Below are 13,922 nucleotides of genomic sequence, written 5' to 3' on the forward strand. Positions count from 1 at the left end.
GTTTATGATAATACAGTAACTACGGTTAAAACGAATTCAAAGAGACAGCCAATTATAATTCGTTATAACCGTAGTTCGTCACAAGCATATATACAGAAAATGGTCGGGACCAAACAATTAATTCGTTATATCCGTCAGTTTGTTATAAGCGTGTTCGTTATAACCGTAGTTTACTGTATATATTACTGATATTACATGACGCGCCCTGTATTGTGAGATTCTCTGTCAACACAAGTTTCGAATACAATGCCTGCAATTGTGATCTATGATATCTTATTGGTGTATACTGTGTATATATATATATACACTATATGAAACGTCAACGCCAGGGAATAACCTGTCTCGATTATCTGACTAAATAAATTCGTTTGGGCATAAAAGGCAAAATAGCGGTGAACTTTATATGATAGATCACTGAAAACCAAGAAGGGTTAATGGTTGCTTGTACTTGTACTTGCCGATTTATAGTGCTAGCTCACTAAGAAATCATGCCACACTTTAACATGAATACCGTGACCAGTCTATGTTGTATCCCCATAATACCGAGTCAGGCAGGTCAACAACAAGTACCATCTTTTAACGTCTTTTACTATGATCGAGCTGCCTTCCTCTCTCCGGGCAGACGCTCTGTCCACTACACCTCAGAGGCGGGCCTGCACATCCAGAGATCGAAGATCGAGTTAAAAATATATCTTTTCCTTAAAAGATATTTGTAAGCAGTTTAGTTCTCACGATCATCAAACCAGAGATGTTGAATGGGTTGCATCCATTTGTAAAAATGTCATCATCTGTGAGTGAGTGAGTTGGGTTTAACGCCGCTTTTAGCAATATTCCAGCAATATCACGGCGGGGTAAACCAGAAATGGGCTTCATACATTGTACCCATGTCGGGAATCGAACCCGGGTCTTCAGCGTGACGAGCGAACGCTTTAACCACTAGGTTACCCGACCGCCCCCTCATCTCAATCTGTTGATCAGTGACCACTGATATAGTGGTGATGTTATCGAGTATAATTTCTCACAAGACATTATCATTCTTGTTACTGAACAGGCAACAACCAACTGTCAAGACAGATCAGGATAGTTTCAGGTTCTCATAAATAATTATATTTTTTAAACAGAGGGTCACAGTGACGTGACGAACATGTTATGTGAATGGAACAAATGTTGCTGTAACCCTTGTTATTACGTCAATGATTTGCAGTTTTTTTACGACATAGAGAAACGAAATTGAAAGGGTTAAACAGACAATACTGCTTATATTCCCTTATGCTTACATGCGTCACAATGACGCTAAACTGATTTCGCAAAAGATGGTCAACAATTGTCGAATACACAATATACACAAAATATCCTTGTAGTCATCAATGTTATTCCCTTTCCAGTCATTGAAATGTGTATTTCTCTGGAGATTCTTACATCCGACAAGCGTCCCCTTGCTTTAACTATTACAGTACAGAACACACCTATACTTAATCACACAACACACGAGGGTAGGGCAAACTTTATTTCATAATAAATGTAAATAATGATAATTCATTTCTTTGAGAAAGTCAAAAAGATAAAATGTTCATATGTGTTGACACTTGAATAGGAACTTTGAAAAACGTGACAGCTGTATTGTTTCCGTTCCCCCGGGGTATAGGTTTGTCCCACGAGTAATGTATTCTGATCACTATGTATTCTGACTGGCGAAATAAACCAATCTGAACTTCAAACTTCAAGCTGGACATTTTAAATGATAAGAAAAAGGTGAGTGAGTGAGTTTGGTTTTACGCCGCTTTTATCAATATTCCAGCAATATCACGGCGGGGGACACCAGAAATGGGCTTCACACATTGCAACCATGTCGGGAATCGAACCCGGGTCTTCAGCGTGACGAGCAAACGCTTTAACCACAAGGCTACCCGACCGCCCCAAGAAAAAGGTGAGTAGCTGATTGAAGAAAATGTAAATGTAGGTATCCATGCTTGTAATTGCCAAGTTCCTTTAGTTAAATGGCTGGTAGGAAGATTTCGAACTTCGAGAAATCGTCCATTACAATAAGACCGGCGGTTGGCGTCGATGTTCCCAACTTGGAACTATATACCTGACACAAGCAGCTGTGCATTGTGGCGCATGTTCTTCATCAACTTCCCCTTCATCAACATCCATTTCCAGTATTTATTAAAATCTTGATTGCGTCAGTTTGGGCATAGTGACACCGTCCCTCACCCTCCTCTTGTAAGAGCAGAAGGCCGACGCCCTCTTCACAGTGAAGTCACACAGCTCCACAGCAGTGGCAATACTCGCGCCAAGAACAAGCCCTAAGGCGCCACCAATATCACAGAACAGATCAAAGAATAAGTAGCTGTATCGCTTCCTGATGTACGGATAGGACATGGATGAGTGATACACCTCAATTGCCACAAAATTACGTCTCCAGTATTCCAGCTAATCGCCAGTTTCGTTAGCCAACGTTGACAGATACTCATCTGTCACTCTCAGACTAGACGCAGTCTTCAAAGTAAAGGTGTTGTACGAGCAGGTGTCCGGGCAGGTAGATTCGCAGTCAGGTCTAGAAAGGAGGTACTGCTCCGTACTTGGATTGATACAGTCGATAACGACCTCCGATTCGCACAATTTGGCGTTACCAGGCATGTAGGCTTCACGGCAGGAGCACGCCTTTAAGAGGTAGTCGGTAAAACATTCTTTACGGCAAGCTTCACGCGAGTATTTTCCTTCGAAATACTTCAGTTTCCGTCTGCCACAGTTGTCCAGTCCTTCTGAAGCATCCATCTCCTGACAAAGAGAAAATAATGGTTACATACCGCCACGTAGGGTTGGTCGAATGCAGTCTTAGGTACGGGTGACTCGGTCGTCAGTGGTTCTGCAAATCGCTGTTCAGACTTGCGTACCTTTGGCGTGTCAGATCTAGGGTTCGAATCCCGGTTCGCCCTGATAATGTTTCTAGGTTTGTCAGTGTCATACCTTCTCGTGGGCATCACCAAAGTGATAAACGTTAACGACTGCATCGCTCCTGGTTATCCTCCCACATTAGATCCCCGGCCCGCGTCATACCAAAAGACGTTAAAAGATGGTACTTGTTGTTACACTGTCTGGCGCTCGGCATTAAGGGGCTAAAACAAGGACTGGTCGGCTCGGAGTCAGTATACTGTGTCTGAGTGGGGTGTTCATGTTAAACTGCGGCATGGTATCTCGGTGAGCTAGCACTATAAATCGGCATCAGTCCGGTCTAGTACAAGCAGCTACACACACACACACACACGTGCATGCACGTCGCTATATAAGTGCAATAATCTTGGACGCGACGTTAAACCCCATTTCACCTCACCTCCTCCCACATTAAACTGACACGCCATGAAAATACTGATGACAACGGCACTAGACCATACACACTCCTTTACTCTCTTTTGACCTCTACCTGCATTCCAAGCCCAAAGAAGTACTGTGAACCAGGCGACACCGCCATTCCTGTGTCCGTTATCACCGGAGGGGTGTCGGGAGAATGGATGGTAATCTGAATAAAGGAACAAAGTTAGTTTATCACAACGACATGCCTTTGTGTGAAACATCGATCTACAAAATAAACATTAATCATCAAGACCAGAGAATAACCAGCCTCTATCCGCCGAAACAGATTCCATTCGGCACAACAGCGGCGAAAATTATACAGACACCAGGTGTTCGCAAAAACGGTAAGCATGATTTGGGGGTGAACTGTATCCGGCTTTGATATTAATCCGTTAATTGTAAACATTAATTTCAAAAAGATTTAAATCACGTGCATGGATTCTCAACTAGATACCAGGAATGTTAAGAGTTCATCTTCAAACTCAATCTAAAACATTTTTGAATAACTGCACTTGTGCGCAGCAGTGGTTATTCAAAGTTAACTCATCGCTTCTAGTTTCAACAATATTATGTGGTCCAGACTCTTTATCACTTGATTGTTTGGTCGGGATTGTTTACTGGCCGCAGTGGTATGGCGGGAGTATTGCTGTGAGGCGTTAGACAACAAACACTTATAGTTTTTATGCAAATGTTTGAGTGTCGTGTTCTACCGGTTAAGCAGGACATGCTAACCTTTTTCGCTAACACGTGCCGTCACTGATTTTCAGTAATCCATTGATACTATTTTCACCAATATTTTATTTTCTAGGCCAATGGAATCTGTTTCGGCAGACGATCGACACTAACTACTCTGACGTGGACGTGTTATATTTACATAGAAGCATCGTCAACAATATACTGTCAGTCATTGAAAATCTCACAGTACATTTGCAATCTTCACCGCAGCATCAAGCTAGCTTGAAAGATAAGATAGATGTAAGATAATACGTTATTGACTGTGAGGGGATTCAGTTTGCATTTGATAAAGGTGAATTGGATACATGTAAACACTCACATATACAAGGGCAGCAACAACAAAAAGACTAATGTAACTTATGTGATCATGGTAATTGTCCGAGGTTTGCTCTACCCGCTCTGATGTCATGAGGCATGTGTCGTTCAAACTAAACTGCGGGGAAAAAGAAAGTATACACTTGAACATTCACACTTCACTGTTCATCACTGTGTGTAGCGAAATCGCGACCCCATGTTCCTTGTGATGGCACGGGTGGCCCAGTCGTGCAGAGTTGCGTCCCTTGGGCACGCCAAAAACCTATGATTGTGGGTTCGAATCCCTGTTCGCCCCAATTATGTTTCTAGGTTTGTCAGCACCATACCCGTGCTCGTGGGTTTCACCGAAGTGGTAAACGTCTGAGACCTGCATCACTTCGGACTTTCCTCCCACATTAAGCTGACACGCCGCGATATAACTGGAATACTGTTAAAAGCGGCGTTAAACCAAACTCACTCACTCACTCATGTTTGTTTCATGTTTAGGCCACCATCAAATATGTGTGTACACTTTCCTTTGCCATGCAATCTCTGAGTAAATACCATGAACCCCTCTCCTTCTGTGTTCTGGCGGCTGCGGGTAAACTCCTCCGACTTCACGTCCAAAGCCATTTTCAACCCGTAATGTCTGCCCGAGTTCCGCACGAAGGCCGTCCCTTGTGCTTAAAGAAATGCCACACTGAGATGACGTTGATTGGTTTTAGTTAGTGCTTAGATCCCCAACAGTCTCTGCTTCAGGGCGATTACATTTCATTGAAATATTCTTCAGTCACAACATTTACGATTCTAACTTCCATTTTTCCCATTCCGTATATGAGAAGTCGCCCCATGTGTGTACATATTAAGGTACTGAGATCTATAATGCTATCCTTCAATAAATAGCCATGAGGTGCACATTATATAATTACGAACTGCTCTCTCCGACTTAACACGTAACGAAGCTGCAATCTTGACTCACCATTGAATGTGAAGCATAGCCCACTCTCTGTCACCGTTTGTGTGAAGTTGTCGAACCCACACGTTGCATCTCCCCAAGTGCACTGATTTCAAAGATTGAAGAAAAATTCAATTTAGTTAGAGAAAAATATACGAGCAACAAATAATCACGGATTAATCCTCCCGTGTGAATTACTCTTGTAAGAACCAAGCTTTTGCAATAAGTTCAGTGAGACTTACTGATGACAGTTCCACTAATATCCGTGCATCTGTAAGTTACGTTGACTATTAGCATAGGAGAACTGACTATAACCATTATCCACGTATAATTAGCAAACAGCTGTGTTTAAGAACTGATTCTTACGACTAATATGGACAGTGAAATGTGTTTTAAATAATGATAATAATATTAATAATGATAATAATAATCATCATCATCATCATCATAATAATAATAATAAGAGAGAGCCAAGGATGTCGGACATAATCTCAATGTCGGTGTTGATTTTGTTGATGGTTCTGTACTGCTTGACGGTACAGAAATGAATGTTAACCAAGCGAAGTGCCATATCAAGTCGGCCCAGACAGTTTTTCAATGAGAGGCTTTCTGAACGACCACTGCATCGAGTTATGTGCAGTGTGTTGAGAAGATCAGCAATCCTGCAGAGTCCTTCGTTTGGATGAGTGAGTGAGTGAGTGAGTTTGGTTTTACGCCGCTTTTAGCAATATTCCAGCAATATCATGGCGGGGACACCAGAAATGGGCTTCACTAATTGTACCCATGTCGGGAATCGAACCCGGGTCTTCGGCGTGACGAGCGAACGCTTTAACCACTAGGCTACCCGACCGCCCCCGCTTGGATGAAGTCGCCTGGCCTGAAAAGTGAAACTTCCCACTCGAAACCGTTAATGTGTGAATTTGCATCAAAATGTAAATATGAAATGTAGATTATGTAATGAATTTAATGAGACTGTCCAACACATTGTCAGTGGATGCCCATCTTTGGCACAAACACAGTATCTTAAACGACATGATGGTGCAGCTCGATCATTTATTACCATCTTCGCCATGCTTGTGGTCTTGACACAGAGGTCCACCCATGGTACGACCAGGAATATGTAGAGGGCGTCATGGAAAATGATAAATAAAAAGTTCTTTGGAATAGGCCCATTTACAGCCTCAGACGTATCCAGGACTGCAAACCTGATCTTGTCCTTTTTGATAAATCCAATGAAATCATTTATATCATTGAATGTTCTGTCCCCTTTGACACTTATCCGATTCACAAGGTACAGGAAGAACATGGCAAATATGCGGACCTCGCTTTCGAAATGTCACGCTTGCATCCCAAGTACTAAATTGTCTCCCCATTGTTCTCGGTGCCTTATGTTTGGTACCTCCCAATCTGTTGACTGACATTTGGGGAGTACCCGGGTTTGCTACCAGGAATACAGCTCTTCTGACAATCTGGGTAATGCAGAAGGCTGCAGTGTTAGGGAGTCTTCACATTCTCCGAAAAGTTCTGGATGGGTTTGACTAGGCGGTGCTTCCTGGGAGAAGTCCCTTTCGCTGTCTGGGCTGCGTGTAGAGGGAGCACGGGCCCTGAGATGATGATGAGCCTAACCAGCCTGACTGTGCCAGGATCACCCAAACCCTCTTTGCTGCATTTTTTATTTTGAATCTGTAAATAATATAATAATAATAATGAAAGGGGGGCTTTCAGTATCGAGTTTATGTGCAGCGTGTTGAACAGAACAGCAACTCTGCAGTCCTTCGCTGGTTGGAAGTCGGCTGGCTTGAGATGTGAAACAGAAAGCGTTTTGTTTGCTGCTCAGATCCAGTCACTTCCTTCTTGAAACCTCCAATGTGTGATTTTACATCAAAATGTAAATATGAAATGCACATTATATAATGAATCTGATGAGACTGTCCAACACCTTGTCAGTGGATGCCCACCTTTGGCACAAACACAGTTTCTGAAGCGACATGTTGGCATGGCTCGATCCTTTTATATTACCGTCTTCGCCATGCTTGTGGTGCATGGTCCGACCCTGGATATGTAGAGGGCGTCATGGAAAATGATTATTATAAAATTCTTTGGAACAGACCCAAATACAGCCTGAGACGTATCAAAGTCAACTAACCTGATCTTGTCTCTTTTTTTGATAAAAAAGAAAGAAGTAGTGACGTCTGAAGAGATGGTTTTCATGACTGATTTGAAAGAGGCCAGGGAGGAACACTGCTTGATGTCGGCTCGTCATGGAGAAGAATCGGCTTCGAATCCCCACATGGCTACAATGTGTGAAGCCCATTTCTGGTGTCCCCCGCAATGATATTGTTAGAAATTGCTAAAAGTGGCGTAAAACCATACTCACTCACTCACCGATGTCGGCAGGGAGAAACTTACATATTTTCGTATTTGTATTTGTAATATGCGCCCGCGTTATAGGGGCCAATTGGGAAAACTCGCAGAATTGATAAATGTGCCTGAAACATCTAGACTGGAAAGCGTTATTCCTTTTAAATTAAATTTTAAATTTTGGTTATTGTCTTCAAGCCCACTAGCACACATACCAAGGTACATAACTATTCAATTGGCAATAGACATAGAGGTGATCACGCGAGTGTGTTTGGGGATGGTAAATATCCTGCATTAGGAATAAACATTGTATTTAGCGAGCCTTGGCGAGCTAAATACATAGTGTTTATTCCTAATACAGGATATTTACCATCCCCAAACACACAAGCGTGATAACCTCTTTATCATATAATGTCATTCTTTAATTCTTTGCTTCAAAATCGCTTTCCCTCTCTCACAAACATTACCGAAACATTGCGAGTTTTCCTGGAATGCGCGCATTAATATTTATTACGTCTCGGGGTAAGTGATGTGTCAGTCGGACAGTGACAGAAACCAATATAGTTCCAACTGAAATATGTTTCTTATACAGTGGCGAAGCAACATATACGCTAAACAACAATTGTTTTACTTGCCTTTCGCGGCAATCCATCGGTCTGTCCGCTAGAGTAACTGCCCTTTGTCAAAGGGAAGCTACTCTAACCCTAGTCAATGAGACGTCACGGCCACGGTCAGACGTTGTTGACAGTCGGTCGGTCCTGTCATAACGTTAAGAAGTGTAGTCAGATGTACACACAGCGACAAAACGAAACAAGGTAACAATTCAAACATATTTCGGCCAAATCCAACTATTTTAATTTGTGGAGAAGGTTTCAAGTTGCAGATATGGTTACTGATCCCGCTTGGCTAGGCCTCGTGCCCTCGCAAAATTGTTTCGAAATTTATATCGCCAAAGTTGCCAAAACTTATAAAATGCCTTAGCTACGTCACAGTTAGACACTGATTTTCAGTTTATATGACTTCTCTTTTGATAATGATAGCAATTATCCCTGTAGTTTATCCATATTCCCGATGGTTAATTCTGACTCGATCGCCGAATGACAAGGACGACGCCATGTTTGTTAATAAACAGTAAAAGTAGTCCCTACTTGACCTTTGATATTTGCATCTTTATCCGCATATGACCCCAACGGATATCGTTTTTATCCGTTGGCTTTATCCTGCCGAGAAACCTACCCATTATATGATAAAATAGAGATACGCGTCATTGAACATTGATATTAATTAAATAAAGAAGAAAATGGTTATATCTCACCCACAGTAGCGAGTCGTAGATGGTGTGACTAAACTCTGTGTAATAATGATCAATCTTCTCGGATCCAAAGTGACGGGTTATGTTTAAGCCGACATCTTGAAAGTCATATCTCAATTCATTTGTTAAATCTTCAGTGATGCCATACATCTCTATAAACGATCTCTTCGCTATGTTAGTGTTACACACGGTCACAGCTGGAAACGGCAGCGTCTGCGCTAACTTGACGTCGACGTCAACGCTGACAGGGCTTGACACAAACAACTGAATTTGTTTGGCGATGTTGAAGGCGGTGAACATAACTCCTCCACATATGACAAGGAACCAGAGAGAACGCCGCAGTGTACCGGAAGTGACGTCAGTGACCTGCGTTACGCCTTGCATGCTTACGTGGTCCGCAAGTTTTGGTTTGACATAAAGACGATGCTTGTTTTCCGAATTCATCTCCAGCGTTTCTACAAAAACGTTGTTAACACAATTGTCCGTAAAATAGTGTTCAGTGACTCCCTTCATACGAAATCAAGACTACTGACTGAAAGGTAAAGGAGTGTAGTTTTCCGGACTAGTCACAATAATCCTTACAATGGGCACTTCATGCAGATGGCACGGCATGTATACAGTGTGTCAAGTGATGTTTATAGCAGTTTTGCAAGTGGTCCACACACAATTCACTCCATCTGATTCCGCCATTCGAGTCCAATCAACTCATTCAGTCACACATCAAACAGCCGTTTACGGGTATCCAGAGGACTATTTCAGCCAATTTGTCATCCATTGATGTGATTGCTCATGATGACTAATGGCAGGACTCGGAGAGTGATGGCAGTCCGAGCGGTGTTATGCATGACTAAACAATGATATATGTTATTCATGAGAAGTGGGTTCAGATTTCAAATGATTAAATTCCCGTGCATTGTAAATGTGAAATGTTTTCGGTAATGCTATGACTGACAACGAATGATGTCTCATGTTTCCATGACAACTGAATCCCCCAGGTTTGCAAGTTTGAGAAATATTCGACTTAATTGACTTTCGTATTCTGATGAATATTGGTCCAACGTACTACATTATATATTCATGTCGCCATGTCGAAAACGACAGTTTTCGAATTCGGGACGTCAAGACTCTGGCACACGCACGCACGCGCACACACACACACACACACGCACACACACACACACACACACACACACACACACACACACAATATATATATATATTCCGAGCGAAAACGTGTATATCGAACAACGGATATAACGAACTGATTTCTCTGGTCCCTAGTAGTTCGTTATATCCGTGTTCTACTGTATATATATCATAAAATAATTAAATTAAATTTTCATTGTGTTCATTGAAATTCCTGTATTCTTATTAGCTGAATTGGTCACGTGTTATTGCATTCATTTCCCAATGAATCACTCTCCTACCCAGAGTTCCATGCGGCCGGCAGCCAGCCAGCCTAGTACCTCTGCCACAGGCCAGCGCCATGTGACGATTCGTCACATCTTTCACAGTCCATTCAAGATATTGAATATGCTTTTCATCCGTTTCATGTATGACAAGTCAACACATTTTCATAAACAAACGTCAAAGAATGGTTACGGTTCATTAAGAAAGTATCATAATACGTGAAAATCTATTTGTTTTTGCGTAGTTATTCTTTGTTTACATTGGTTGTAAGGCTCCACGTGCTGTCATCGAAGCCCAGCGGAGAGCTGGCGATACGGTCTTTTTGATGCATAAATATATATTGTCATGCAACTCACTGTCGCAGTTGTAGTAGCATATCTATATAATTATGCAAAACAATATGTTAAGCGACCCCAAATACTTGCATTAGTCCGTTCTACATTAATTTCTGAAAAAGCGCGTTTGTTTACAAACAAGAGAAAAGTCCGATCACGTGATATGCAAATTAGCCTGTGGCAGTGGTGTTATGCTTAGTCACCACTGCGCCGGAGTTCGCCAATAAATGTAAAAAATTAAGCCACGCCCACCGCGGCGCACTACTTTTATTACTTCGGAATGTCGGGGAATCCCAATATTACAGCCGAGGGAATTCCCTTTCTGCTCACGTGTATCGTCATGCACAGGACATTTAGCGACTTTCGTGCATATGCATTGTCCAAACTACCCTTTGAAACCGATGGCCGAGATTGAATGAAACAGCAAACGTACAGGCTCGCTCGTCTGTTTTTTTTTCTGCTCGCCTCGGTTCAACTTTCATGTCTTCGGGTTTCCTTTCTAACTAGCATTTTTCCAACTGTGTTTTACCGTAATCAGGGGAGTAATGTTTGAATCTGTCGGTAACTGACAATGTAATTTGAAACAGCCGCCTTCTCCCGGACATATTTCTTCCAGTTCGTTACAGTCTGAGTGTTGCAGTTCTGTTCGCCTCTTGTCTTAATCGAAAAACCGATGTGCAAACTTTTGTAAGAATCCGCTATGCGGATTCATACAGATTGCACAACGGTTTTTCGATTCATACCTCAATGAAACCGAAAAAAATACACTGTCAATCCTTAAATAATAAAGTCCACGTAAGTCCATCATCTTCATTATATCAGTTTCATACATATAGAATACTAAACGAGCTCATGTGTAATACCAATTTTATGAAACGAGTGAATAGTTGTGGTATCTGACGAGCGAAAGCGAGTCAGATACCACAACTATTCACGAGTTTCATAAAATTGGTTTTACACGGGAGCGAGTTTAGTATTTTATTTATTACTTGCAATTTATAACGTTTTTTTAATTATACTGTTGAGTATGAATAGACTGACACCTACATGATCCACGACATAGTCAAATTGAGTTTAACAGAATAATACTTCAAACACGTCAAAAGTTGAAACGTATGAATTTCATACCATGCAACGGGTCTACCTTTAGAATTCACAAAATTATCGTAGGGCTAAGACTTTCGCATCTCACATACTTTAACTTAGACCAACGACTGTCGTTGCGCTACAATACGATCGCCTTGTGGAACGGGCCTTGCACCTCAAAGTTTCCAATAACGTCACAATACCCGATGACGTAATTTGTGGAATTTTGATGCAAGATCCATCTATCAACTCCACACGCAATGTCGTTGAATAAGCCAAGAGATGTTGAGAGCTTTCAATATTTGTTCGTGAAACGTGTTCCGAGAGTACATAAGCACACGTTTTGGTATTACACAATGTGTAATAAAGCTATATGTTTATTAAACGGGTGATCTCTTCACGGGCAAGTAATAAAAAGTACTTTCGCTGTCTCATGACAGCTCTTCAGTGTAACTGTGTAACTGACAATGACATATAATGACGTCATACTTATGACAACTGTGACGTCATTATGTATTTACACACTCCAGCGACGACACCAAGTAATTTAACAATTGTAGGGAGACTTTTGAATTAAATATACAGTATTTGTAAAGTAACAGTGCAACATTTACGATTGAAATGACAAATCTATTAATACATTCTCGAGTTCAATTCTGGTTTCATCAATTGGATAAACATTTGTTCTTTTTCCAGTCTCAGCTGCTTGTTACTTGTATACAATTTATAAAACGGAAAAATAGTAAATTTCCCGTTTCCGCAATCATCAATGTGTTTGCTGATACCTAAGCATCGAACATTAGGGTCTCTAATCTGCTGTTTGTGTACAGTGACTCTATCTTTTAATTCCATGCCGGTTTCACCCATGTAGTTTTCGCCGCATCCCGAACATCTCATAACATACACCACATCTTTGCTGCGGCAGTTCATGTCGGCTTTCACACTGAAACCCTTGCCATTTGCAAAAAGGAAAGTAGTACCTTCACTTATGATGTTACACGTGCCGCATCTTGGTGTGTTACATCTACTTACACATGGTACACTCTCTGTACAAGAATATTTGGATGGACAAAGAGGGTTCATACTCCAATGAACTGAAGGTCAATTCTTATAATTTTGTATCACAATTTCTTACCTCAAAGGATGTAGGCCATGATCTTAACACAATTTTATTATTTAGTACGTGTGACTTCATGTTTACACTGACAGACAAACAACAACCAGCTACATCGTGGAATAAAAATAGTTCCCCAAAAAGAGAGGTGACATGAGCGTATGGATGCAGAACTTGCTCTTCAGAAACATCTTACGCAACACATGTGTTCATATAATATCCCCATTTTATGAGAATGGTCTGTAATGAACTACCTCAGTAAGTCAGTCACAATGACAGCGCGTCGTAATACATTTACATCAAGTACAAGACGTCAAAATGACCGACACGATAAACGTGCCGGGAGGATTTCCGAAGTTGTTAATGAATCTGTGGCGGTTACATGTGTTAGTCATCATTGATCAACTGACCAATTATTGAAAGGTGATTAAAGATGCGTCAAACAGACACCAAGGTAAATTCGTAGATTGCTGGAGACAATCACTGTCAGCCTAGACACAGATCGAGTCGATACTGACGATAGTTTGGATGTGCATTTTTTCGTTTGTTCATTAGGATGGGCCGTAGCGAGGAAATTCGTGAACAATCATGCAGTCAATCTCTCTTGCGTTTCTCAATGTATACTAAAATTCTGAGACCAAGATTAAAGGTTCTAAATGATCAGAAATAATGTTTATGTATGTTTTCGTGCTAGGGAATTCCCAGGGGTTTCCCCAGGAATGTGGAAGTAGTCCGTTAGCGTTACGTCATTTCAAGAACACGGTCTCGTGAAAAACGTATGAACGTCTAATTGTGTCGTTCATACACTTATGAACGTCAATTTCGCGGTCATGTGACCGACCTCTCGTCCAATGGAAAAGCCGTATATCGTGTGAACTTCAAATTAAAAAATTATATAAGAATTGACCTTCACTTTGTGTGAGTTCATTGGAGTATGAACCTCATAGAGTGAGGGCCAAACAGTGT

General features: G+C 41.4%; 1 protein-coding gene across 1 annotated transcript; it reads right to left on the reverse strand.

Moving 5' to 3' along the window:
- Positions 1–2,353: 2,353 nt before the first annotated feature.
- LOC124136688 (acid-sensing ion channel 1-like) lies at positions 2,354–9,711 on the reverse strand. Its single transcript, XM_046502679.2, has 5 exons — positions 9,015–9,711; positions 5,363–5,444; positions 4,948–5,066; positions 3,425–3,520; positions 2,354–2,781 (listed from the first exon to the last, which is right to left on the reverse strand). The coding sequence occupies exons 1-5, from the start codon at positions 9,522–9,524 to the stop codon at positions 2,434–2,436; spliced, it is 1,155 nt and encodes a 384-aa protein (XP_046358635.2). The 5' UTR covers positions 9,525–9,711; the 3' UTR covers positions 2,354–2,433.
- Between the last annotated feature and the right edge of the window lie 4,211 nt (positions 9,712–13,922).

This window comes from Haliotis rufescens, unplaced genomic scaffold (genome assembly GCF_023055435.1).
Source record: "Haliotis rufescens isolate VD_foot unplaced genomic scaffold, xgHalRufe1.0.p SCAF_1, whole genome shotgun sequence".
NCBI lineage: Eukaryota > Metazoa > Mollusca > Gastropoda > Lepetellida > Haliotidae > Haliotis > Haliotis rufescens.